Source organism: Poromitra crassiceps (assembly GCF_964638095.1).
Source record: "Poromitra crassiceps genome assembly, chromosome: 8".
NCBI lineage: Eukaryota > Metazoa > Chordata > Actinopteri > Beryciformes > Melamphaidae > Poromitra > Poromitra crassiceps.
The window spans coordinates 15,570,361-15,596,320 of record NC_139629.1 but is presented as its reverse complement, the minus strand read 5'-3'; the positions used below and the strand labels follow the sequence as shown (position 1 = coordinate 15,596,320).

Sequence of the window (25,960 nt, the reverse complement as noted above, 5' to 3'; positions counted from 1 at the left end):
TCTCAGTTATGACTGACTTCAGCCTCAGTCCACTCCCTCTGAATCTCTGCCAAAAACAAATATCGTCTTTGCTTGACAATCTGCTGAAGCCCACGGTCATCCATGGTATTTCCATGATATTCAAATTTTTTGGAAAGGATCTATCTGTATGTGTGAAGATACTACTGGAGGGGCAAAATGTGACTTACGGTTGAAATGTAGACTTTGAACACGGCTCTCCAGTGTGAAAGGCAGGTATTTACGCCCTCCATCCACCCCGACCACAACACCCTCACTGCCCACCATGTTATTTCAATAGCAGACTCTAACGTTGATATACACATATCTTAAAAAACATGATATGCAACGTAGTTTTGTTTCGGAAACCTTCATCTTGTACGTTTCCGTGGATTGCAGAAACGTACAATGCCGACATTGTGTCCAGAGCTGTGAGTAGCGAGCGAGAGACGGAGTCGCAGGTGTAAAACGATTCGCAGGTGGGAAGTGCACAGAGACACGCAGAATGGCACGGCTCACTCTTCTACGCAGCTTCTGAACAGGACGGAAACTGAACTCACGAGACTGACTCGCTGTTTACTTGCGTTACTTTTCGTTAAGTCATTGTTGCAGTGGGAGTTGAAGGGACACAGGCTCTCACATTTTGAGTGAATTTGGAAAGCTTAATCCGCCTTTTTCAGGAATCTGTCACTTTCCAGAAAACACCTGACAAAGATGTTTTTCATAGTTTTTGTTTTGTTTTTTAGGATTCAGTTTGGTTTGGTTTCTACTTTAAAGCCCCATTCTGTAGTTTTACTAATTTATTTGGGAAACTGGGCCCCCACCTAAATACTACACTTCCATGTTTGTACGTTCAGTTATCAGCCTTATTTTACGGTTTCTGCTAATCGCACCACTAATCAGAATCAGAAAGACTTTAATGGCCAAGTTAGCAAGTGAAACACCTTTCACTTCCTATACGTACTACGATAAAAGCATCCTGCTAGTTTGTCGGCAGAAAACTTTTAATTTGAAGTGCAAGGAATGGAGTTGAAGGTTCCAGTCAACTTGACACTGGCAGGCCGCTCCGGGACGCAGACACCAGAAATCCATAGTACAGGAATAGACCTTCAGAGGGTGCTGTAAAGTCACTATAGATTATTTTACGTCACAGGTAGTTGCGCACGCATCATGGTATGCAAACCTCCGAACTCAAGCCGAAACCAGACAGATCCCCAGAATACAGGAAAAAGTCATCTTGTGCCGTATGCATAAAGACACTGGACATTCCCACTAGGAATATGACGATGTCCGCCACTGCACCTTTGGCGATGTTTGGATCCTAGATCCATCCTGACAGTGAGTACGGGAAACCTCACCCCATTGAAAGAGTTAGCTTATTTGTGTAAGGTAACTTGTCTGTTGCTGGCAAAGCTTTAGAATACGTGGAGGAGGCGTCGGGATCTTCCATATTTCTATGACAGCTGAACCGCTAGCTGTAACTTTCAGCAAGAGTTCGGCTCCTCCCACCAAATACAGTTGATGGGCAGTGGTGGCCAAACGGTTAGAGAAGCGAGCTTGTGACCGGAAGGAAGGTCGTCTGTTCAATCCCCAGGAATGGCAGGCAACCCCAACTGCTCCAGTGGAGCTGGTCAGTGGCCAGCAGATCAGATTGTGGTTGTACTGGTCAGCTTCCAGGTATGAATGTGTGTGTGTGAATACAGGGCACTCCTGAAAAAGAGAACACTACTCGGAAGGGCTGGATCAACCAGGTATAGATAGCATCATGGGTTACATCATAATTGCTGGAGTGTGAAGATAGAGTATACGGCCCCCACATTATGACAGCATCGGTGATGACCTCATCAGTGATCTATGACATCACCTGACATCCTCTAGAACTGTATGACATCAGTGATCTGGCCTTTCTTTCTTGACAGACATAATGGAGAGAACCTCTTATAAATGCCTTGTAAAGTGTGCCCATAGTGGTTCCTACAGCAATGTTTTAGAGTTTAGAACTAATGATCACTGATTATGTAACAATGTCTATGCATAAGTGATATCGGTGAATTATGACATCACTGATGATGTCACTTGACATTGTGACATCATCAGTGATGTCATAAATCCTTGCCTGCTGAGGCTATAAGTACCAGTAAAACAATTTTACATCAGTCAAACACAAGCACAAGGCATAGTCATCTAAGTACGTAGAAGATGTTTAAAAACACATTTCAAAGTGGATTTCTGTCTATCTTATATAGCATTGGTAGCAAACCTCTTCAGATATGGGATAAAAAGGTGAAGAACGGTCATATCAAGAGAATCACAGACAATGACATCCAGTCGATGGTGTTGGAGGTGGAAGGGGCCAATGTCATTACCACTTACATCACATGTCCCAAAGACCCCGAGCAGACTTTGGGCATCAGGCTTCCTGTTCTGGTCATGCTAATCAAGAACCTCAAGAAGAATTTCACCTTTGAAGTTGAGGTTTTAGACGATAAAAACATTCGTCGGCGCTATCGGGGGAGTACCTATCAGACCACATCGCGGGTGACCCAGTTCACCTGCACCATGCCCATTCCGCTGGTCGACGGCTGGAACCGGCTTAGTTTCAACCTTGAGGACTTCACCAGCAAAGCCCATGGAACCAACTACGTTGAGACGCTGAGTGTCCAGATCCACGCTAACTGTCGCATCAGGAGGGTGTATTTCTCAGACAGACTTTACTCTGAAGACGAGCTCCCAGCAGAGTTCAAACTCCGAGCTTGCAGCAGAGTTCAAACTTCTCCGAAAGAAGGCTTTACTCTGAAGACGAGCTCCCAGCAGAGTCCAAACTCCGAAAGAAGGAAGGAAGTGGAAGGAAGCAGCATCCATTTCTAGCTAAAATCATGGCTGAGGAGTTCAACAAAACAGTCTAACAGATGGGGACTTGGACTTGTGACTTGGAAATTAGTCGTACATATGACTTGACTTGATACTGGTCCTCAAAAACTCTAGACTCGACTTGGACTAGAGATTTTGGACTTGTGAACAATTTATTTTATTTTATTGGTGCATTAACATTAAGGAAATGTCTACTAAAAATAATATCAACTAATCAATGCTGATACTGTATGCTAAACGATAAAGGAGTATGGATCATACAGTACATGTTTTGAATTCCTTAGTTTTAGCTATGCAGTGTTCTAAGCAGACTGGATGGCATGCAGCAGATGATAGAACGCTCATCCATTAGAGACTTGATTTGGACTTTTGACCAAAGACTTGAGAGAGACTTTACTTGGACTTGCCCCTCAAAGACTTGAGACTTGACTTGGACTCTAGCTCAAAGACTTGAGACTTGACTTGGCCTTGCAAAAAATGACTTCTGAGCATCTCTGGAGTCTAATAACATCTTAGCCCGGGTTCCTAATGTTCTCTGCATGCTCTCTCCATTACCAACCATCATCGACCTCTCCACCTTACTGGACCTGGATAAAGATGACATCCTCAACTGCCCCGTGGTTCCGGAAGGCATTCTTGGGTCGGCCCTGACGACAATGTGCGGCTAGCCTGGTAAACCATCCTCATCACGTGAACTCACATTCTGTTTTGTCCTGCGGCTCCATTTGGCCTCTGGCTAGCCACCAGTAATTTTCAGAAATGACATCATACATAACAGACCTGGCTCGTAATGACGCAACGTAACCGGCCAATCAGGGAAGCCACTGGCAGAACAGGAATGGCACCTGAAGCAACGAGCTCTAACGTTGACATTTGTATAGTTTACACAGCCATATGTGCATTTATTGCAGAAATAGACCCAATAACAACAATTAAACAATTACAAGTGTATGAGACTTCTCTGGTAAAGATGTGTTCGCCATTCTTCCGAGTGGATTTGGATTTGATTGGATCCGACGCTGATTGGCTGAAGGACTGGATTTGGCGACGCTGATTGGCTGAAGGATTTGTATGTCGAAGCAAGCACTCCCACCCACTGAAATTACTGTGGACGGATTGGAGCCCAGACTGATACGTAGACTAGAGCGAAACAGAATCCCCCGCAAACCTTCCAACCCCTCCCAGTACCAGCAGGGCAGAACGCTGCTCAGCTGCAGTTCAAAATCCCCAAGCAGCCCCAACCCCAAGCCAACAGGAGGCCAAGGTAGTGGGCGGAGAGCACAAACCGCTGTAGAAACGCAGGCTGAGCCCGCCATGCTGCTATAGACATTGTGACAATCAATTATGTATATCATAACTCCTGCAGAGGCTACACGGTTAGCTGTGTTGCTCATTCCATGAATGCACGATCCTTACAAGTTGTACCTTGTTGTAAAGGTGACTAATCAGGCTTTCCAACGATATAAAATACAATACCAATTGGTATTATTAAGGGGAGAAATAATAGAGCGAAATAACATTTCCAAACTTTTTGTTTTTTAGTTCAGCTCAACACGTAGGTCCCTGTTTTAACTTTGTTAGCCATGCCACAATAAAGGGGTTTTAGTTATTATTTCTGAAACAGTTGTTGCCTTGGATCTTTTCAAGTTCTCCTGCTCTCCACTCTCTTTTTTTTTTACCTCGCAAGGATCCCACTTGAATTTTTACTCATGCTTCATCTCTACACCCACAGAGCACCTGTTTCAGTGATTTTACCAAGGACCCATGCAGCGCAGGGCCGTAGAAAGTGCTGCTGTTTGTATTGGAATTGCAATGTCAATAAAAAATATATGTATGATTAAAATGTGTTTTATAGTTTATGTTTTATACTGCGATATTGAGGATTTAGTTGAAGACTGAGCAAAGCAAAGAGGGAGGAAATGTTATTTTTGATGGTTGGTTTATAATAAGATAATAAAATATAAGTTCAGTGTTTCTGCCTGTGTTGCTGTCTGTTGTAGTGTAAAACGACCTAAAGCATACATGGGCAAACTACGGCCCGCGGGCCGGATGCGGCCCGCGGGCGCCACCTGTGTGGCCCGCGATGGAATTGCAAAAAATATATATATATATTTTTTTTTTACACAGTGCACCTGAACGCAACATGCAAGATACCCGCTGAATAAGTGTCCAAATGTTCATGTCATTCTGGCCAATACTCCACTTCTGTTATAGCATTTCAGTCTGGAATATGGAATATCTTTCAATAATCTTTATGACTAAAAGGCTACATTGAATTAGAAATTTAAATAATTAACTCATTGGTTTTGGATTTATTTAGCTTCAAGACTGCATTTTTGTTCGTGTGACCCTCAACACAGGCTTTGATCATCCCGGGCCACTTACTGATACTTATGCTTAAATTAACCCACTCATATTCTGATTTATTTCAAGAAAAACATTTTGGTTTAGTGGAAATTCTAATTGGCTGGTAACTTTAAAATCTAGCAGCCATATTGGCAGGTGGTCAAAAAAGTTAATTTCAAGCCCTGAGAGCAGGTGGTGACATAGGAGTGAGTGAGAAAAGGATGAAATATTGGTGGTTAAGACTGAATAATGACATCACAACTGTTAATTTAAAATGAGTTATTCCTCTAAACGTGGCTTCAAATGCACCAAATTTTTCACGCTGGCGCCGTTCGGCCCTCAGCAAAATCTGGTAGCGAGGACATTTTTTGTGGCCCTCTCTATCATCAAAGTTACCCATCCATGGGTTACGGCATGACAATATTTGTTCGGCCCCCGGCAACAATCTGGGTTTCTCATGTGGCCCCCCATGAAAAATAATTGCCTACCCCTGACCTAAAGGGAGAGAAGGTGGTGACATGAAAGTGAGTGAGGAAAGGAGAAAATACTGAATAATGACATCACAACAGTATAATCCTAATGTTAATTTAAAATTATATTCTTCTAAATATGGCTAAAAAACATCCAAACGTCCAAAAAACGTACACACACACACACACACACACACACACACACACACACACACACACACACACACACACACACACACACACACACACACACACACACACACACACACACACACACACACACACACACACACACACACACACACACACACACACACACACACACACACACACACACACACACACACACACACACACACACACAGAGCCCTGAGTCATCTAGAGACCCAGCCGGGATGAAAGCCTGGTTGGTTCCACTTAATTCATCTTGACAGTCGTCATGTTAAATCCTGCATGGGGCTTAGCATAGCATTAGCTTAGTGCTGTCTAAATACGTTAAATACAACTTGTCATCAATCTGCAAATCCGTGCTGAAGACAAGTGAGGGCTCTCCTGTTGAGGAAACAGACGAGGACACTGTGAAAACTGACACTTATTAAGTTATCCAGCAGGCTTGTTATGCTCCTTTTATGATGATTTTTTGTTGTATTAAACCATCTCATTTAATTTGAGTAAAAAAACAAAACATATTTTTTCTAAAGAAAAAAAAATCAGTCCACCTCTTGCATCTCTAGTGGAAAGTGTATCAGTAGTTGAGCTAAAAAAAATAATTATAAAGAAATGTAGGCGTCTGAGTTGAATAACTATGAAAATATATAAGTTTTCCAATTCTTTCCTTAACACTGAGCGAAGTGAGACGTGCATGCATATCCACTACACGACATAGATGAGCAACCCAGTAGCCTACTAGTCTAGCTGCCTTGTTTTGAGCTACTTGTAACTTTCTGAGAAGTTTCAAAGAGAAACAATGTCCCTCCAACCTTGACAACAGAACAGACAATATAAATATTTAAAGTATTTAGCATAAATCATTTTTCAGAAATGTGAAGGAAACCAGACGGATGCATCCTGGTCCACAGAGCTGAAGCCCTCAATCCGTCGCTCCGGCTTCCACAATGTCCCTAAAAGTAACTAAAATGGCAGTACATTTTCCACCAGTAAAATACCAGTAAAGTTTCCAGCAGTCAAATACAAGGAAAGTTTCCACCAGTAAAATACCAGGAAAGTTTCCAGCAGTAAGATACCAGGAACGTTTCCACCAGTAAAGTTTCCAGCAGTAAAATACCAGGAAAGTTTTCACCAGTAAAATACCAGGAAAGTTTCCACCAGTAAAATACCAGTAAAGTTTCCAGCAGTAAAATACCAGTAAGGTTTCCAGCAGTAAAATACCAGGAAAGTTTCCACCAGTAAAATACCAGTAAGGTTTCCAGCAGTAAAATACCAGGAAAGTTTTCACCAGTAAAATACCAGGAAAGTTTCCACCAGTAAAATACCAGTAAAGTTTCCAGCAGTAAAATACCAGGAAAGTTTTCACCAGTAAATTTTCCAGAAGTAAAATACCAGGAAAGTTTCCACCAGTAAAATACCAGTAAAGTTTACACCAGTAAAATACCAGTAAAGTTTACACAAGCTGCCAATTAAATACCAGTCAATCTCAGCTTTGTCGTCTCCACAGACAGAGACTCTCAGAAAGTGAAATCCAAGTCCGAGTCCGGCTGCAGCCAGTCCAGGTCTCATGTCTGATCCGTCACTTAAAGCTTGTTCTCTTCCAGCATTGACAGAAGGAACTCCAGTGCAAAACAACTTGAAAACCGTCCCAAGCGGCCGACCCTTTGAGCAAGGCATCGAACCTGCCTGTATTGAGTTGTAGTGAAAAGAGGATAACAGTAATCAGATTACATTAAAAAAAAAAACATAATGGTGGTCCTTTTGAGCAAGATGTTAACACTGCCAACTCCAAACCAGAAACCTGCACCACACGTAGAAAAAATTTATGAAAAGAATAAAAGTAAATTACTTCATTCCATGTATTTTTTAAATACTAATTGATTATGGTTGTAAATAACAATAACAAGACCATTCAAATAACAGTCTCCAAACTGTGACTAATAGTTTGCTTTACTTCATATTCTAAAAGTAATATGATTATTTACAGAGTATTCCAGTGGGATTTTTAAACTTCACTATATTTGACTTGTACTGTAAATCAAATATGGTGAAGTTTAAAAATTACCGTAATCAGATTGCTGCCCTGGTCCTCTGAGGGACCCCATGTTGAGAAACACTACTCTAAAAAATCCCTCTCTCCCTTCTTCTCTCCATTCCCAATAAGCTCCACCCCCTTGACTCTGGGTGGATGATTGACAGTGGCAGGATGGCCTAGCAGTTAAAGACAAACGTCCCGTAATGAGGCATCGCAGGTTCAATCCCCTTACCCGCCATCGATCCTGTCGAGCCCGCTAAAACCCTGAAATGTAAATGTCAAGTTAAATCCAAGGGGCAACCTCCGCAACTGAAAACTGATGCCAATGCAGAAGTGCCTTCAACCTGCATTCTTTGTCATGGCCAGCAGGGCGCAACTCCACTGGCTGCAAAAAGTCAGATTGTATATTAGAAGTCAATGGGAAAATGAACCTAATTCTCACTTGATTTATGACTTAAGTAAACACTTTCCTAATGAGTTTGGTCCCATTTAGAGTCAAATAGACGTTAAAGCAGACTATGCTTTGGGGCATGATTGACAGGTCACCTGTCCAGTGATCGCACAGCTCGCGATAGCTCACGATAGCTGCGTCTGGCTCCAGAAAACCAAGATGGCAAAAGCTTTTAACGCCTAAAATGTAAATGTCAATTTAAATGTCTCAGCTCGTCTTCATGACGTCGTTCTCGCGGGTTCCCTCAGCAGTCGGGGCCGAGCCCACGGCGATGTGGCAGCCGCTGGTCACATGACTCATGACCTTCTGTCTGAGCGCGGCCACCTGCCCCCGCAGTGTGCCGGCCGTGGACAAAAGGTGGGCATTCTGGGTCTTGAGGACCTTGACCTTCTCCTCCAGCCTGGAGATGCGCTCCAGCTTCCTCTTGCGGCACTTGGAGGCGGCGATGCGGTTGCGGAGCTTCTTGCGCTGGGTTTTGAGTAGCTCCTGGGTCTGCAGGTCAACGGGGGAGAGTGAGGGGGGCGAGCGAGGGGGGTCGCCCGGCGGGTGAGGCCCCTCGGGGACGGTCTGAGGGCCGTCTGAGGGGTGACCTAGGGGGTGAACAGTAAACCAATGTTAATATCGATCAGGATAAAATACTGTCCCTCGATAACGGTAATATCTTTTTTAACAGAAGGGCCAGAATTGCACATACTACTAGAATGGCCGTAAGCGGTCATTTTGACCGCTAGATTCCAAACTATAAATCTCTGATTAATACCAAATTGAGAGATGCATGCATTTATTGCTTTAGATCTATAAACACAAAACAGATACAGCTCTTGGACAAGGGTGGAGTTGTTTTCGTTGACTTACAGTAAGGAAGGCATATAAAGTCCTTATCGACATTATTCAACTTCTCCTAGACAGCCCTTAAGTGGATAAATTCCTATCTGACAGACAGAACACTTTCGTGATGTCGGCCGGGCCAACCAATAGCACGACCCCCCCCCCCCCCCACACACACACACACACACACACACACACACAGACTCGGCATAGCGCCACCTAGCAAACACAAAAAGCGGTTCATCTTGAGAACCATTCGTCCAATCGACTTCAAACTTGGGGAGTGCGCTTAGGGGGACCTACTGGAGGGCAGTGCCGAATGTCATGCAATTCGGCATAGCGCCACCTACTGGCAACACAAAAAGTGGTTTATCTCGACAACCATTCATTGAATAAACTTCAAACTCAGGGAGTGCGCTTAGGGGGACCTGTTCAGTGCTGAATTTCATGCAATTCGGTATAGCGGCACCTACTGGCAACACAAAAAGTGGTTTATCTCGAGGACCATTCGCCTCACCGACTTCACAGACCTTACACATACAACACAATACCAGGCCAGGGTCCCAGCAAACTAGATTTGAAGGCCGTGTAGCGGCTTGATGAAAATCACAAAAACAATCAAATGTAATCTTGCAAACTTCAGATATACCAGAAAACGCATGGCTAATTGTAGTGAGAAAATGTTTTGATTCTTTCTTCTTCTTCTTCTTTTTTATTTATGAACCAATGTATATCTAATGTCCAATGCTCGTTATTTTTAGTGTGATCAAGGGACTACAGATGAAAACTTGTTTTCTTGACTAATTCTGGCATGTTTTGTTTTATGTGCATTGTCCCTGTTATATAAACAAATAAACTAAACTAAACAGTGAAGCGGAGTGATACACATACAGTGAAGCGTCCCATGCCCTACTAAATATCAGCATGCATGAAATGCCTCTCGTCCAATCAAATTGCTCAACCGGAACTTGTATAAAACAAAGTATATTGTGATATAGATTTTAGCTATATTGTCCAGCCCTACCGTGTCCCGACGTGCCGTACGCCATCTGTCCTCTGGGATAGGTCATGTGACCTGGAGTCATGTGACCCGGGGTGTAGCTGCTCAGGTTGGTGTAGATTGGGAGCTCCGCGCTGGACTGGAGGTTCCTCTGGTAGGGTGGAGACATGGGACTGTCCCCGGGCCCGATGGGACCGCCCACGTGCCCCATTCCCCCGGGCCCGACCAGCTGGTTCTGCTTGTGGAGGTCTGCGAGAGCCTTGACAAAGCCATGGGCGAACCCCTCTTGCTCGTTGGTGGCCTGGTTCTGATAGACGAACGGGTTGGCTACATTGGGCACCGGGCTGGTGGTGACCAGGCCCTGGGTAAGAAAATAGCAATACACTTGAATATCATGATGTTTTGTGATAATGTATCGATTCTCAAAAACACTGTCAATTAAAATTTGATAAAAAAAATATAATATAGCCTTGTTTACAGTATCGCAATATATCACAATATAGAATTGTAACACCTGTATATCTGTAATATCGTGGTACATATCGTTCGTCAGATTCTTGCCAATAGAGTGCCTGAATCACACCCTCTTCAGGTTCTGAATGAGACCTAAGGAAGTGATTTCCCAAATCATTTCTCTATTGACATTTTGTGAAATCCTTATAAAACAGTTTTACTTGGACCAATCAAGCAATTCAGGTACAAGATGAATCACGAGAAACCATAGAACACTTGACTCCTTTGACAGTTGAAAGAAGAAAAACGTTGATGAGGATCATGAACAAACTGGCTAACGTGGGTTACTCTTCCAAGCCTTGGCAAGTGGAAATACCGATCAGAGTAGGAGGACCAGGGGTAGATGTTCTAGGTGTTTATTCAGATAGATGGACAGTGGGTAGAGTTCTCAGTTGCAGCCGGAGCCTGACGGAACCCGACCCAGCCCGACGGGCTCGGGCCGGGTTTGGCCTGACAATGTATGCTAATTGGTCGGGTTGGGTCGGGCTCGGGCTTCAACTTACTAGGGTCGGGTCGGGTTTTAGTTTTCAGGCCCGTTGAGGACTCTAACAGGGGGTACCTGAACTGTGGAAGGCACAGGGAGATAAGTTCTTCTTGAACATAGACGCCCCTCCACCGCATCAAGCCTCCTGCCAACCTGCATCAACAGGTGTCTGATGTTAAAAATTCATTAAAAAAATTCATTAAAAATCAAATATTAAAATAATAAAGCCACTGAAAATCGAATTGTATTATAGAGGAAGATTGACAGCCCTACCTGGTTGGACTGGATGATTAGGTGCTCCAGGTCAGGGGACCCCAGCTTCAGGAGGTCCATATCCCCCGAGGACGCTGAGCACATGAGGAGGGCGCTGGCCCCGTAGAGCCCCCGGGTGTCGGGGTTCCCCATGCCCTGTTGACTCTGGATTAACTTCCCGGCGAAGTGATGACCCCGCACAGATACACAGGCTTTCTTACTCAGCACCATCTTGGTTCCCGGGTAATGCTCGTAGTCAGTGATGTGTGCGAAGCCGGGGCCTGCGGGCCCCTCATCAGGGTAGAAAGCAGTCTCCATCTTACGCGTCATGGACGGACGCAGAGGTGAGGGGGAGGAGTCATCATCAGCCTGACCTGGGCACTGCACTCAGCCGGCTCAGCTCCACGAACACAGGCCGAACAACAGAAGACACGTTCACTGCTGGAGACAAACTGAGAAAGAGGTGTCCTAAGATATTTATTCCATCAGTCTAAACCAGGGGTGCCCAAACCTTTTTAGGATGAGAGCTACTTCCAAAAAATAAAACTAGTTGTGAGCTACTTCTTTTCCCCCTTGTCCCCCTAAGTACATATTTAGTACATTTTAACAGTATTATATTATTTATTTAACAGTATGTAATAATGTTATGCTAAATACTGTAGATACTGAGTTAGCTATACATGAGTAGGATTTAGCTTATGAATAAAAAAAATAATACAATTTGAATTTCTTTGGCGAGCTACTTATAGATGGCTCGAGATCTACTGGTAGATCACGATCTACATATTGGGCACCCCTGGTCTAAATATTGATTCAGAATTAGATACAATAAGCCATATGGCAAGTGGAAATACCAGTACAAATTAAATTGATTTTAGAGTAGAGTAGTCTGAATGAATGAATGAATGAATGAATGAATGAATGAATTTATTTGGTGATAAGATAAAAGGAACAAGAAGAAGTGGACAGTACCAAATATCAAACATATAAGTTAATGACAAACATCCAGGAAATCACAGAGGATAAAAACACAAAAAAGCCCTAGGGCTTATTTCCATTGTGGTCCCCACATGCAATAAAAAAACAAATTGTTAATAACAAAACATAGAACACTGATTAAAACAGAAAATGTACAATGCAGCTAATCAGTCTAATTAGTTTATTTTTAATATTATGCTATATTATCATTAATACAATCAATGTTTGTATTTAGAAGGTTTTTTGTATGCTGCTGAACTGAGACACAAACCAGCTCCAGTGTATTAGTCATTACAAAGCTATTAGCACCTTATTTTGCACTATTGTATTCTACATGTATGGATCATTAACGAGACAGATTTTTTTATTAGGTGATTGCCCTAATTACCTAATGATGATGTCATCAGTGATGTCATCCTTCTGTCTACTGGTGAAGGAGGAATACCAGGTGATATTCTCTATGTGAGAAGTGATGTCATCAGTGATGATGTCAACAGTGATGTCATCAGTGATATCCTTTCTGGCTGAGCAGGGTCAGGTCACCCACACGGGTGCTCTTTACACTTCCTGAAAGTTTCTGCGCGATCGCACGTAAAACGGCATAGCGGATATTCTGCTCACACACACACACACACACACACACACACACACACACACACACACACACACACACACACACACACACACACCTCATTCGTAATAGTATTATTATTTTAAATCAATACAGCAAACAGTTTGTCTGGTCATTTTTTGTAGGCCATCTGAACTGAGATACAGGCAGCCTACTGTCACTGCTTTCCCAGGATTAGCCTATCATCTGACAGGCTGTGTGTGTGTGTGTGTGTGTGTGTGTGTGTGTGTGTGTGTGTGTGTGTGTGTGTGTGTGTGCGTGTGTGTCTGTGTGTGTGTGCATGTGTGTGTGAGCCTAGTTTCTAATAGCCAACACAAAATGTAGGACGATGCCTCCCACAGGTTTTCGTAACATCATATTCATATCACATCATATATCATACCATGTAATATAATATAATATAATATAATATAATATAATATAAGATAAGAATGTTACTCACGGTCTGATCCGAGCGGGAAAAAACAGAGAAGAGAAGACGTGTTTCCACTAAAGAGAGAGGAGAGAGAGAGAGAGAGAGAGAGAGAGAGAGAGAGAGAGACACTGAGTCAACCTCTGAGTCAGAAACGAAGTAATGAAACACCCTCATCATCAGACTGGACGTCACCCCCTCCCCTATCTCTATCGCTCTCTCTCCCTCTCCACCCCTCTCCCTCAGTCACTTTTGTTTTCTCTCTCTCTCCCTCTCTCTGACTGTGTGTGTGTCTCTGTCTCTATCTCCTCTTGATCCATCTCTCTCTCCTCTCTCTCATTCTCTCCATCATGAAGTGACTCAGATGTTCGTGTGGTAGTGGCCACAGAGATACCGGAGCCTGGCACAGGAGTTCACAGTGCTGCAGAGTCAAGTCCAGGAGAGTCATCATAAGCTGGCAGGAAACAGTCGATATGTAGCACTGGACAGTAATTTCACCAGTAAGTTGACTGTCGGGGGGAATAGAGCAGCAGTTGTCAGAGCCTGTGGGTGACACTGCAAAGGTAATGCAGAGGAGGAGCAGCAGTTGGGAGACACGATGGCTGCTGAAGAGTTAAGAGTCTAGTGTTGCTGCGTGCTAGAGAGACTCCACTGAAAGAGTTAATAGGCGAATGTGCTGCAGAGAAGGAGTGGCCTTCAGCAACTCCAGAAAATGACCAGTGTTGGGCAAGTTACTGAAAATTGGCAATTAGTTAGTTACTAGTTACTTCTCTCAAAAAGTAATTTAATTACTTTAAAGTTACTAGTTACTCCAAAGTAATTAGTTACTAGGGAAAGTAACTTTTGCATTACTTTTAAAAGTCCGCTTCGATTGTCTTACAGTGTGGCATTGAACATTCGCTTATTGGGGAGGCTTATAGCCTACCCAAGGTCATTAGCCTCTGGGGCTCTGGCTGCAGCTGCAGCTGTCTATCTCCCCGAACGAGGTCTGAGGATCAGAAACTGGATAATCCTCTTAAGTTGTCCGTTGTTTTCATGTCCTATAAAGTAACTAGTAACTAGCCCAGTTACTATTTTAGTAACTGTAACTGAGTTACCAAATCTGAAAAGTAATTAGTTTGATTACTAGTTACTGCAAAAAGTAGTTAAGTTACAGTAACTAGTTACTTAGTGACTAGTTACTCCCAACACTGAAAATGACAAATCAGAGAAGGCGAGTGAGAAGCTGTGCACAGTGGCTGAGCTCGACTGTGGGATGAAGTCACTCACTAGTAGTTCTGCTGATTCGCAGGAAGCGGAAACGGAGAAGCAGAGCATTCCAGACTTGGAGTCAGACGTCAGTCTGTGTTCGACCTTGAACTTACAGCACATCAGTGATGAGAATTTTCATCCGTTCTCATGCCTGTGACTGTGGTTGGAGTTGGAGTCAAAACAGATGAGGGTCAGATGAAGTCACGTGATGTTTTGCCAGAGTGGCTGTGGAATTTTGAGGCTCTCAAGGAGGAAACCATGTAGTCACCTCATAGCCTAGGTAAACCCAGCCACCACGTGACCTGCTCTCTCAGTTCCCAGTCACTAGCCAGTCATAGTGACTGAGAACAGGTCTGAGAGCAGGTCACGTGGGGGATGGGTTTACCCAGGCTAGTCACCTCATGAGCGAGGAGGAGGAAACCATGTAGTCACCTCATGAGCGAGGAGGAGGAAACCATGTAGTCACCTCATGAGCGAGGAGAAATTCATGCCAGATGAAGTCGCTTAGAAACCGCACAGGGCCCGTGTTAAATCTAGGTGTGTCAGAATACTGTAGGAGGGAGGTTCAAATGGAAAAGAGCGCCACGTACATGTTCCGATCCAGGGGATCTAGGTTTCACTGGAGTGAGTCTGGACTGGAGGACTCTTTAAAACCTCCAGATGGCAGAGCTGACATTGAGAATGTCAGATGTGATGACTCTTTGCTTGAGCTGGCAGACACAGGGCTTGACGGAGACACAGGTTATCTGACAGTGGCACAGGAGGAGGTTTATGTCATTGATCCCGATCCAGTGTTAGGTAGAGATGTTCCGGGACGGGGAGAGCAAAAAGAGTCATGCATGATGTTGATGTCGGTGATTGCCTGATACCAAATGAGGCCGAGCCCAATGTGTGCAAAAATGCTATGGTTGCCGACTCTTGGTCTGCAGGGTGAGATACAATTTCTAAATATTTATGACGGAAATAAGTAAATTGGAACTCGTCTAACGAAAAAACGAAAAAAATAAAAGTTCCAATTAAATTAATTGATTATCACCGTGTGTGAGAATTTGTGGGTCATGTGAAAGCTTGGGAAATTAGTCATAAAGTATTTTCGACTTGACTTTAAAAGTTCACGATGCATGATAAATGTAAATATGTTATGCAGTTATGTGTAATTTTTTTTAAATGTTGCGAGTTGAGAAAACTGGAGATAAAAACAACAAAAACAAGAGTAAACTCGAAAACAGATTTATACGTGTTAATTGCGGATAAGTCTTGTGAAGCCAAGTTTTTTTTGTTGGTCTTTTCTCTTTTTCTAACAGGGAGGTATGTTACGGATCGCCCTTGCCAGCTTGTATGTCCATGTGTTGTGGCTGATTTATCCTTTGATGTGTGGGTTGGCTCCTGTATAAGGAAAACGCCGCCTTTTTGTCCCACGGGGCTGCCGTAACTGTTTTTCAAGATGGCTGCCGCATCGGCCCTCGAGAGTGCAGATGAGCCCAGTGGAGTTCACACAGAAGATGGCGGCCAAGACCGTGTCGCAGCTTGTTGATAGATTATGCTAGTTTATATTTTCGTTGTGCACTGTTTACCTTCTTACATTCTGTCTCTGTGAGCCACTGGGGGTTCTTCTTCCTATGGCTGGACTGGCACTTATCCTCAGGTGGTGGCTTAGGAGGGAGGACAATCGATGTGAGCAGGTCTCCGTCATCCAGGGCGATCAGGGACAGAAAGCGGTTGGACGTAGGGAGAGTGAATGTAGGAGCAACAAGCCTGCTGCAGTGCTGCTAGCTCCGCTTAGCTTGTTTGAAGAAATAAGGTCCAGGGTGTAAAAAAACGGAATTCTCCTTTAATGTCCGTCTTGTTGTCTCTTATTAGAAATATGTCCTACTTCACTCAGTAGAGAGTGAGTCCAGGCTGTTAGTTCTCACACACAAACACACACACACACACACACACTCTCTCTCTCTTCTCTTCCTCTCTCACACACACACACACACACACACACACACACACACACACTCTCTCTCCTCTCTCACACACACACACACACACACACACACCCCAGGCTGTTAGCTGACAAGTGATGAGTCAGAGCTTTGGCCTGAGCACCGACTACGCCCTCTACACTACAGCGACCTCATCAACACACACACACACACACACAAAGAGAGAGGGAGAGAGGGAGACTTAATTTCTCCAGTCAAATTCAAATTCAAATAGCTTTATTGGCATGAATGTCATAACAACAATATTGCCAAAGCTCTCACAGTACCAACGATCTCACAGTACCAAAGACAGTCACTGTCTACTAAAACTATGACTTAACTTATTCAGTGACTGTCTACTCCATCCATCCATCTTCAACCACTTATCCGGGGTCGGGTCGCAGAGCAGTTCCAGCAGGGCACCCCAAACTTGCCTTTCCGTGGCCACATTAGCCAGCCCTGACTCGGGGATCCCGAGGCGTTCCCAGGCCAGCATGGAGATATAATCTCTCCACCTAGGCCTCGGTCTGCCCTCTGGTCTCCTCCCAGGGGGACATGCCTACAACACCTTCCTAGGGAGGCCACCAGGTGGCATCCTTACCAGATGCCCGAAACACCTCAACTGGCTCCTTTCTATGCAAAGGAGCAGCAGCTCTACTCAAGAGTCCCTCATGGATGACTGAACTTCTCACCTTATCCTGAGAAAACCCATTTCGTCCACTTTCGGTCATGACCCATCTTTCATGACCATAGATCCGAGAGCTTCGCCTTCTGGCTCCGCTCTCTTTTCATCACAACGGTGCGGTCAAGTGAACGCAATACAGCTCCTGCCGCTCCGATTCTCCAGCCATCTTCTGCTCCATTGTCCCCTCACTCGAGAACAAGACCCTGAGATATTTTAACTCCTTCACTTGGGGTAAGAACTCATTCCCTACCTGGAGTAGACAATCCACCGGTTTCCTGCTGAGAACCATGGCCTCAGATTTAGAGGTGCTGATGATCGTCAACCCAGCCTCTTCACACTCAGCTGCGAACCAATCCAGTGCTGAAGGTCCCAGGTCCCAATGATGCCATCAGGACTACATCTTGCAAAGGTATATTCCACACAAAAGTAGTGATGTAAAAAACAACAAAAAACATACACAACAGTTATAAAGTAAACAAGACAACTTAGGCCAATAATTTAAGTCAATTCTGACCCTTGCTTTTAGGCACATTTTGGGAGACAAGTGCCCAGACCTGCTGCAGGCAATTACCTCGTTATCAATCACAGTCAACTGGGACATTTTGCATGTGGATCCACCCGAATCAGCCATAAATGTCCAATGCCAATTACCACATGGTGCATATGAGCCTGATTATAAATTGAACAGGGAAATTACATGCAGATGTGCGCGCAGTCACTCGATAGGTTAGTCTTTTTTTAGTAGGAGTCCTCGGGGAATAGGGATCCTACAGTTTGAGACTCAAGAGTGTTCTGCTGTGACTCAAACGCTGCCTGTAGGAAGGTATCAAGAGTAATTACATGTCAATACACACATGCTAATTAATGCCGTAAGAAGTGACAGAAATAGCTGCGCTAAGCTGCTCTGTTCCTTCAGGCTCATTTCAATATGACACGACTAACGAGGCTTTCAGGGGGGATTTAGAGTTGGGCTTGGCTGCTTTTCTCTGGAGATCAGAAGACAGGAAAATGATGGGAAGAGGGGCAAAAACTTCACACCAACATTTTGAATGAAACTTAGCAACCTTAGGAGCTCTACTTTTACATTTTGCTTGTTGGTCTGATGCTGAAAAAGTAGCTGTTCAAATTTCAAATGGAGAACTTGAGTTAAAAAAAAGTGTTCATATCAAGGACCCCCATTTGGTCTACAAGAGCCAAAGGACCCCTTTTTGATTAGATGTTGTCTCTCAGGCCCAAGTCTGAGATTATTTTTTATTGTCAGATATGATTTATGCTACATTTGACTTGACGTCATATAATACAGGTAAATGGCAACATGGCGGACAAAAGTAGATGCTTAGTTTGTTTTGCTGACGTCATTTGTAATATTGTATTACCGTTAGTTGCTGTCCATGTAGAGAGTGACCTAGATAGTTAGAAAAGTCATATTTTTTCTGATCTTTCCCCCCCATTTTCTCCACAATTGTACTTGGCCAATTTCCCCCTGCTGCTCCACCCTCTGCCAATCTGGGGAGAGCCGTAGACTAGCACCATGCCTCCTTCAACACATGCGCAGTTGCCAGCTGATTCTTTTCACCTGACAGCGGGGAGCTTCACCGGCAGGACGTTGCACGTGGGGAGGATCACGCTATTCCCACCAGTTCCCTTCCACCCCGAACAGGCACCCGACCGACCAGAGGAGGCGCTAGTGCAATAGTTAGAAAAGTTATCTAACAGGACCTACATTTCTACACCTCCACAGTCAAGTCCATCCTCACCTCCTCCATCACCATCTGGTATGCTGCTGCTGCTGCCTTCAAGGACATCTCCAGACTGTAGCGCATCACCCGCAGTGCTGAAAAGGTGGTCGAATGCAGCCTGCCATCCCTTCAGGACCTACACATTGCCAGAAGGCTAAACCAGTATCAGAAAATCATGGCCGATCCCTCCCACCCCAGACACAAACTCTTTGAGTTTGTGTGACTCCCCCATGGTAGACAACTGATGTCTGAAATAACCAGAACCTCTCATCACAAGGACAGCTTCTTCCCCACTGCCATCCACCTCTTCAACGAGGACAGAAAGCCCCCACAAATAAGGACTCAATAAATCCATAAACCCAGTCTGCTTCCAGTCTGTGTATGAATAATTTCAGTCATAGCTAACTAGGTAGCTACCAAATGTCAAGCTAACAACATGCTTCCATTGCCAGCAGCAAGGTAGGCTGCTTATTATTAATTTAATTTATTAGTGTGTAGCCTATGTGCATTCAAAGTATACCATTGTGAAGATGATAATTAGAGGTTATATGTTCCTTGTTTATTGATGACATCTAGTGGACATTTTAAGACACTACACAGACTGGTGTGTGTGAACAATAAGTTACAATTTTGAGATGACGGAGAGCACGAGGCTCAAACTGAAGCCTCTTTTACACAGCCTGTGAAAGCCGCGTTCGTTGTGGCATCATTACGCCTCGCCTCCTGTATAAAAGTCACAAGGACGGAATGGCACGCCTTTTGTTCCGCCAGTATCAGCCCTGAATCAAACGTCTGTTTAAAAGGGTAAGCCGGCAAGATGGGATCTCAGCTCAGCTCATTCATAAACAATACAAGGCTAGGTGTAAACCTAGCATGGCCCGCGCAGAAAAGCATTGACGAGCCTGTTAGTTGTAGCAGGCAGCGACATTATTAATGTGGAGGGCTGCCGGTGGCAAAAGTATGAAGGATATAATGGGAAATCAGTATGGTAAGAAAGCCCTAGAAAATAATAATTTAATTATGTACTTGCATTTAATAAAACATTGTATTATAATACATTCATGTGTGTGTGTGTGTGTGTGTGTGTGTGTGTGTGCCGCGCGTGTATTTATTGTGAATTGTATTTGTCGCATTAAAAGGACCCCACCCCTCTGTATAGCCTCATGGTGCCTTTTCAACTTCTAATTGTCCTAATTACATATCTCCCAGACATATGGCTGGTGTGGCTTTATCTGGGGATCATGTGTTTTGAAATGTACATGTTTATATAGCACGCCCAAGTCCTTTAGAATCAAAGAAGCAAGGAAATGGAATGGGATGTTCAAATTTACTTTAAGACAGACAAGACATCTCAGAACTCGGAAGTTTCAACTCGGAATTTCCGACCTCCGACATCTTTGCGTTCACGCAGTTTTTAACTCGGGGTTAAAAAAGAAGAAAAACATACAGTTAGCTAATTTAATTGGTAAAATAGCTGTTTAATAGGGATGAGCATTTTAAGTAATTTCACAATTCGAGTACTCATTAACTAATAAACGAGTACTCAAGTACTCATTTATTACATGATTAATAATAATAGCGTTCTTTTTTGGCATAATAATACGGGTGGTCCGTCTCCGAGGGGAAACAAGGGGGATGAAATTTGGCTACGTTAAACTATCATAGGCTATAGGCCTGTAAGAATAGCTATTACTATGGTAATGATAGAGAAGGGGTAATCTGCTTTGTAGGGGCTGTTCACACATAGGCCTGCATTATGGAGACGCGTGTCTGTCTTATTCGCATCAGGGGTTTCCCCCTGCGTTGTTAAATTGCAAGTACTCGAATGTTAGAAACGTTACTCGAATATTAACGTTAATAATGAGTACTTGAGTACCCGAGTACTCCTGCCCATCCCTGCTGTTGAATTCAACATATTGCTATAATCAGAGCGAGATAGAAACAATATAAACACATATTGCATAATTACACCTCGAATGATGTCAACAAACACTTTGATGATGCCAACTTGGGCAAACCGGATCTCTGAAATGATACCCGAATTTCCGACCTCGACAACCATTCAATTCATTTTTTACAGGTCGGAGCTCGTTTTTCCCCTGAGTTCCGAGGTTTCTTGAATGCAGCATTACTTCCTCATTCCAACAGAGTTCACTCAGCGCTGCCCTGGCCCTGCTGCTCCTTATGCACCACCAGGCCTTTGGAGATGAGGTCAGGGACTTCCACGGCGAGCCAGGGCCCGAGCCCCAGCGCCATGAGGTGAGCCAGGCCGAAGCGCGGGGCGTTCCTGGCCCAGAGAGGCTTGAAGTGTTCGGTCAGACAGATGCGGCCCCCGCGGTACATCTTGGCCGTCTTCCCGTCCAGCTCGGGGATGGCCACCTCCGGCGCCGCGCCCGGGTACGTCACCGGGATCTCGAACTCCAGCTGGAACTCGTACCGCAGCAGGTCGTGGATGAACCAGCACCTGCCTAAAACATGACATGATGTGTGAAGAGCCTGATTATTATTTATCCACAGACACACATTTACTATTCTTTATGAATGAGTTATGGTGGTTCTCAATGTAAATGTGTGTTTTTACGCGATTTTCAGAAAATGTATTTTGATATTTTGATACAAATTACATCTTATTTTTCTCAGCCCAGCCAAAAAGGCAAATTACAAAATACACAAATGTATTTGAAATACGTTCTCTGGTAATGTCCAAATATAGTTAACACGTTCACTGCCAATGACGAGTTGACTCGTCAAACACAATCCAACCGTTCACTGCCAACGACGAGTTGACTCGTCAAAAAAAAAAAAAAATTTTTTTTTGACAGTGCTACGTGGATCAATGCCCCCCACGTCTCCTATAAAAAAAAAAAAAAAAAAAATTTTTTTGACAGTGCTACGTGGATCAATGCCCCCCACGTCTCCTATAAAAATATTGGAAGTATTGAATTAGTATAATCTATTTTACTGACCAACTAAGTGGCGACAGTGCTCTCCCGACAGAGAGAATGCCAACCAAAAACAGCCGCGGGAGCAAGCCATTCTCAAGGAAATGGCTTGGCGATTTTACAGTCATCAGTCACCAGACTCGCCGAGAGCGGCCGCGCCAGCAGAGCAGCACACCGAGGGCGGAGAGCGGTGCTGGCGTGGGGGATTGCAAATTTGCATAATATATTATGGGTGAAACACACTTTGAAACACCCGCAGAAAGGCCAGAATCGCACGCATTCCGAAAACCCAGAAACGAACGAGCCTCATTCTCATAGCCTACTGTAGGCGAAAACGCTTTCACGCTGCTGCACACGGGCGCACAAGGGTGGGGGGTTCCAAAAATAGATTGGGTGGGCAGCATGAAGCCTAGAATCGCACAAAGCTTCATCAAAGCTCTCAACCGAAAATCCAAGAAACGATTGAGTCCCATCCACAGTCCACACTCGCCACACTCGCCGACGAGGGGCCGCCAGAGAGGGAGGCTGCTCACTGCTCAGACAGGCAGGAGAAACTGGCTTGTGACAAACGCCACCAGACACGCCCACGGAGGGAGGAGTTTAAGGGAGAGGGTGTTCAGAACTATATTGTTCAGATGTCTGATCTCTCACTGATGCCAAAAATAAATGGTTAAAGTGACTGTTCTGCCTGTTTGATTGAATTTCACAAAACTGCGATTATCTCAGCTTCCTGTCTCAGACACTGAAACCATGCTGTACTCAACGGCTAATATCTACATAACTACTAACTCTACAAACTAACTCTTTTAGACAGAGAAAGCACACATTCTATTAGTACTTTTGTGAACTTCGTGTTCACAAAGTCCAAGCAGAAAATTATCCTCGGCTCTTGTAAAATGAGCCAGAATCCTCAAAAAACGGCTTGGCAGAAGCTACCTACAGTAAAAAAAAAATGGCTGGCAGTGAATGTGTTAATAAAATAAAGATAAAAAAAACAAAACAAAAAACAAAAATACAAAGCGGTAACCATCTTGCCTGTCCAGCGTGTGCCCTCTGGGTTGGACTCCAGTCTGAACCAGTCATTGTCGGCCTCCTTGTTGGTCTCCACGTATCGTATGAGCGCCTGGTACTCCTCCTTCAGCCTCTGGGCCCACAGCGGCCCGTCCCGCGGCCCAGCACCCGTCTTCAGCAGGGGGATACGAGACACCGCCGCCCGGGTCGCCTCGTCAGCCATGGAGCTGGGGGGCTGGGGGCGGGCGGTCAGAATCAGAAATAATTTACTTTTATACTTTGATCCCTAAGGGGGAAATTGGGTAATGCTTCATTGCTCACATTCAGGTAGGGAAAAATATAAGCAGAGAAATTCTAAGAAGAATAGAAATAAGACAATAAAAATAAAATATATAAATGATTTTCACAGAATTGTGTTGATAGTAGGGGTGTCACCGTGTATACGGATAACCGGATATTAAAATGATTTTACTGTTTTGGACTCGCAATCATTCATTTCTCATAAAAATAAACAGTTTAGAGGTGATAATGCTGCCTGTTAGCTACAGATGATAACTTTAACCTTACACTAAAGTGCACGTAATGGACGCATGGCCCATGTGAACGCGGCGGTCACAATGTAACCATTGAAACCATGAAACCAACGAGGGACAATTTTGTGATTCGAAAAGTCGACATTGTTCCAGAAGTACCCGCAACTGTAATGACAGCGAATTTTGCTGCTACTTCCACGCTGGACCAGACAACGAGTTCAACAAAGAGGGAACGAACACACAGACATGGCTGCTGTCTATGGGTTTGGGAGGTTTTTGAATGGCGACAGTGCCCTCTAGCGATTATATAGCACAAATGCGGTAAAAACAACAACAACCCAACAGGTTCACCGGTTACACACTGCCAAAAGGTTCCGTGTACACCTTTAGAAATTTTGACACCCCTAGTTGCGAGGGAACAGTTGGGAACCTAGCTTACTTCCTGTCAAGTTATTCTACTAGCAAACACTGCAACAACAGTAAGTAAACTGGGGGAAATTTACACTGTTTATGTTGTCGAGTTGAAACCGACCGTCAATAGACTGTTTTATTGGAATTCTGTTGCTAGGAAACAGTTTGACACAAGTTTATTTCCTGTCAGTTATTGTATTTTACAAACACTGCAACCGGAAGCAGGGCTAGGGCCAATTTAGAATGTTTTTGTTGTCAAGTTTTGAACAGCCATTTCCCCCCTATTGCCTTATAAAAAAACTATTTCAGACGGAAGCCCGTCTTTATTGTCACACGAACACTACAACACATGCATGCGGCCACAACACACACTCATGCTGACGGTGGCCGGTGAAATATGTCCTCTGCATTTGACCCATCCAGGCTTGTCCTTTCCTCCAGGGGGCAGGCCAGGAGCAGTGGTCGCTTTTTCTTTCCAGCGTCCGGGGACCAACTTCAGATGTTGTCGTCACTGGTCAGATGACGATCTTCTGCATGTTTTTAGTGGGGGGTTATGTACGGAGGAACCCCCTGGGGGGTACGGGGAGAACATGCAAACTCCACACAGAAAGGCCCTTTCGACGAGATAGCCCACCTGGGCAGTAGGCACTGAAGATATGGGGGGGGGGGGGGGGTCACAACTCCAGCGCCCACAGCGTCCCAGGCGAGAATCGAACTCAGGACCTTCTAGCTGTGAGGCGACAGCGCTACTGACTGCGCCACCGTACCCCGGAAGGCTATGTGACCCTAATACTGCACTATATACTATGTAGGCTACAGAAGTAGGGTCACTTTATGGGGCTAATGTTTTCGTAGCATTGTGATTATGATTTAATTCATTATGGGAGATAAATGTTGTTTTAACAGATGAAAATAACAATTCCCTGCCATACATGTAAAGTGACACTTGTAATATATGGGCAAACCATTTGGGCTCTAACGTTATAGATCACTCACCACATTTTACATCACATCACAATCTGATCACAAAATGACTGACACCGGCCCCACCACCACAGACACCACCACTTAGCCAATTTTAACACCCCAAAAAAAGTGTGAACAGCCACACACAAAAATCAGATCTGAGCCCCCCAAAAAAATCTGAATTGAGCACTAAGGTTTGCTGTGTTCACTTCTTGTAAATGAAATAATTGTGAATTTACACTATTTTTTGTATTCATGTTACCCCCCCCCCCCCCCCCCACACACACACACACACACACACACACACACACACATTAGGTTAATGATTGAATTGGACCCCAATCAGGACCCCCACCCCACACACACCCACACACACCCACACCCACACACACACACACACACACACACACACACACACATTAAATGGATGAATTGGACCCCAATCAGAAACCCCTGGAGGTCCCCACGGTTGTCATGGACAGATAGCCTATTATACCTAAAAAAAACAGCACTTGCCTGTCACAGCACAGAGGGGAGGAGAAGGATGTTGGTTCTTTTCTGGGTTCTGGTGTGGAGTTTAGGTTGGAGTTGTTGGTTCTTATCTTCTTTGTTCGTTCTTATGGTGGACTGAAAAACAAACAGCTGTCGGTTGAGTTGTTAGTTGTTGTTTTTTGATGTTTCTGCCGGTGAAGACTGACGTGTGCTCCCAGTTTTACTTCCTGCTTCCGTGGTTAAGTTAAGCAGAATGAACCCGCGCTGCCACTTCCGGTTGGTTGTTTTCATTGTTGTTGTGTTTAACAGACATCTTTTCTGTGTGGGTTCAAATTGACCCCACCCATTTAACCCCCAAAAAAACTTAGCATTTGAATGAGAGAATGAGAATACATTTAATGAGACATTTTTTAATAAAAATAAGAACATTTGACTCACCCTTCCACATTCTTTGTTCCTTTCAAAATATAAACAATTAGTTTATGTAGTTTATAAACTGTTTTTTTAATCAAATTACAGAAATG

The 25,960-nt window shown here is 44.2% G+C and overlaps 2 protein-coding genes and 1 pseudogene across 3 annotated transcripts; 1 reads left to right on the top strand and 2 right to left on the bottom strand.

The window, feature by feature from the left end:
• Positions 1-2,161: 2,161 nt before the first annotated feature.
• On the top strand, positions 2,162-2,865 carry LOC310780500 (cilia- and flagella-associated protein 20 pseudogene; annotated as a pseudogene). Its single transcript has one exon. The product of its transcript is annotated as a cilia- and flagella-associated protein 20 pseudogene (transcript).
• Positions 2,866-8,348: 5,483 nt separating this feature from the next.
• Positions 8,349-11,745, bottom strand: june (JunE proto-oncogene, AP-1 transcription factor subunit; the record flags this gene model as incomplete). The annotated part of the gene is made up of 3 exons (XM_083640973.1): positions 8,349-8,928; positions 10,191-10,527; positions 11,437-11,745. The coding sequence occupies 3 exons, from the start codon at positions 11,743-11,745 to the stop codon at positions 8,546-8,548; spliced, it is 1,029 nt and encodes a 342-aa protein (XP_083497099.1). The 3' UTR covers positions 8,349-8,545.
• An 8,656-nt stretch (positions 11,746-20,401) lies between these two features.
• On the bottom strand, positions 20,402-25,653 carry ufc1 (ubiquitin-fold modifier conjugating enzyme 1). Its single transcript, XM_083641792.1, has 3 exons — positions 25,461-25,653; positions 23,059-23,269; positions 20,402-21,549 (listed from the first exon to the last, which is right to left on the bottom strand). Exons 2-3 carry the CDS (start codon positions 23,255-23,257, stop codon positions 21,233-21,235), a joined length of 516 nt encoding a protein of 171 aa, XP_083497918.1. The 5' UTR covers positions 23,258-23,269; positions 25,461-25,653; the 3' UTR covers positions 20,402-21,232.
• Between the last annotated feature and the right edge of the window lie 307 nt (positions 25,654-25,960).

Excerpts from the sequence above, each read along its gene's own strand:
- ufc1 (XM_083641792.1), bottom strand. The coding sequence starts at position 23,257 with ATGGCTGACGAGGCGACCCGGGCGGCGGTGTCTCGTATCCCCCTGCTG. Across the intron at positions 21,550-23,058 it reads AGAGGGCACACGCTGGACAG|GCAGGTGCTGGTTCATCCAC; the intron begins GCAAGATGGTTA and ends GTCATGTTTTAG.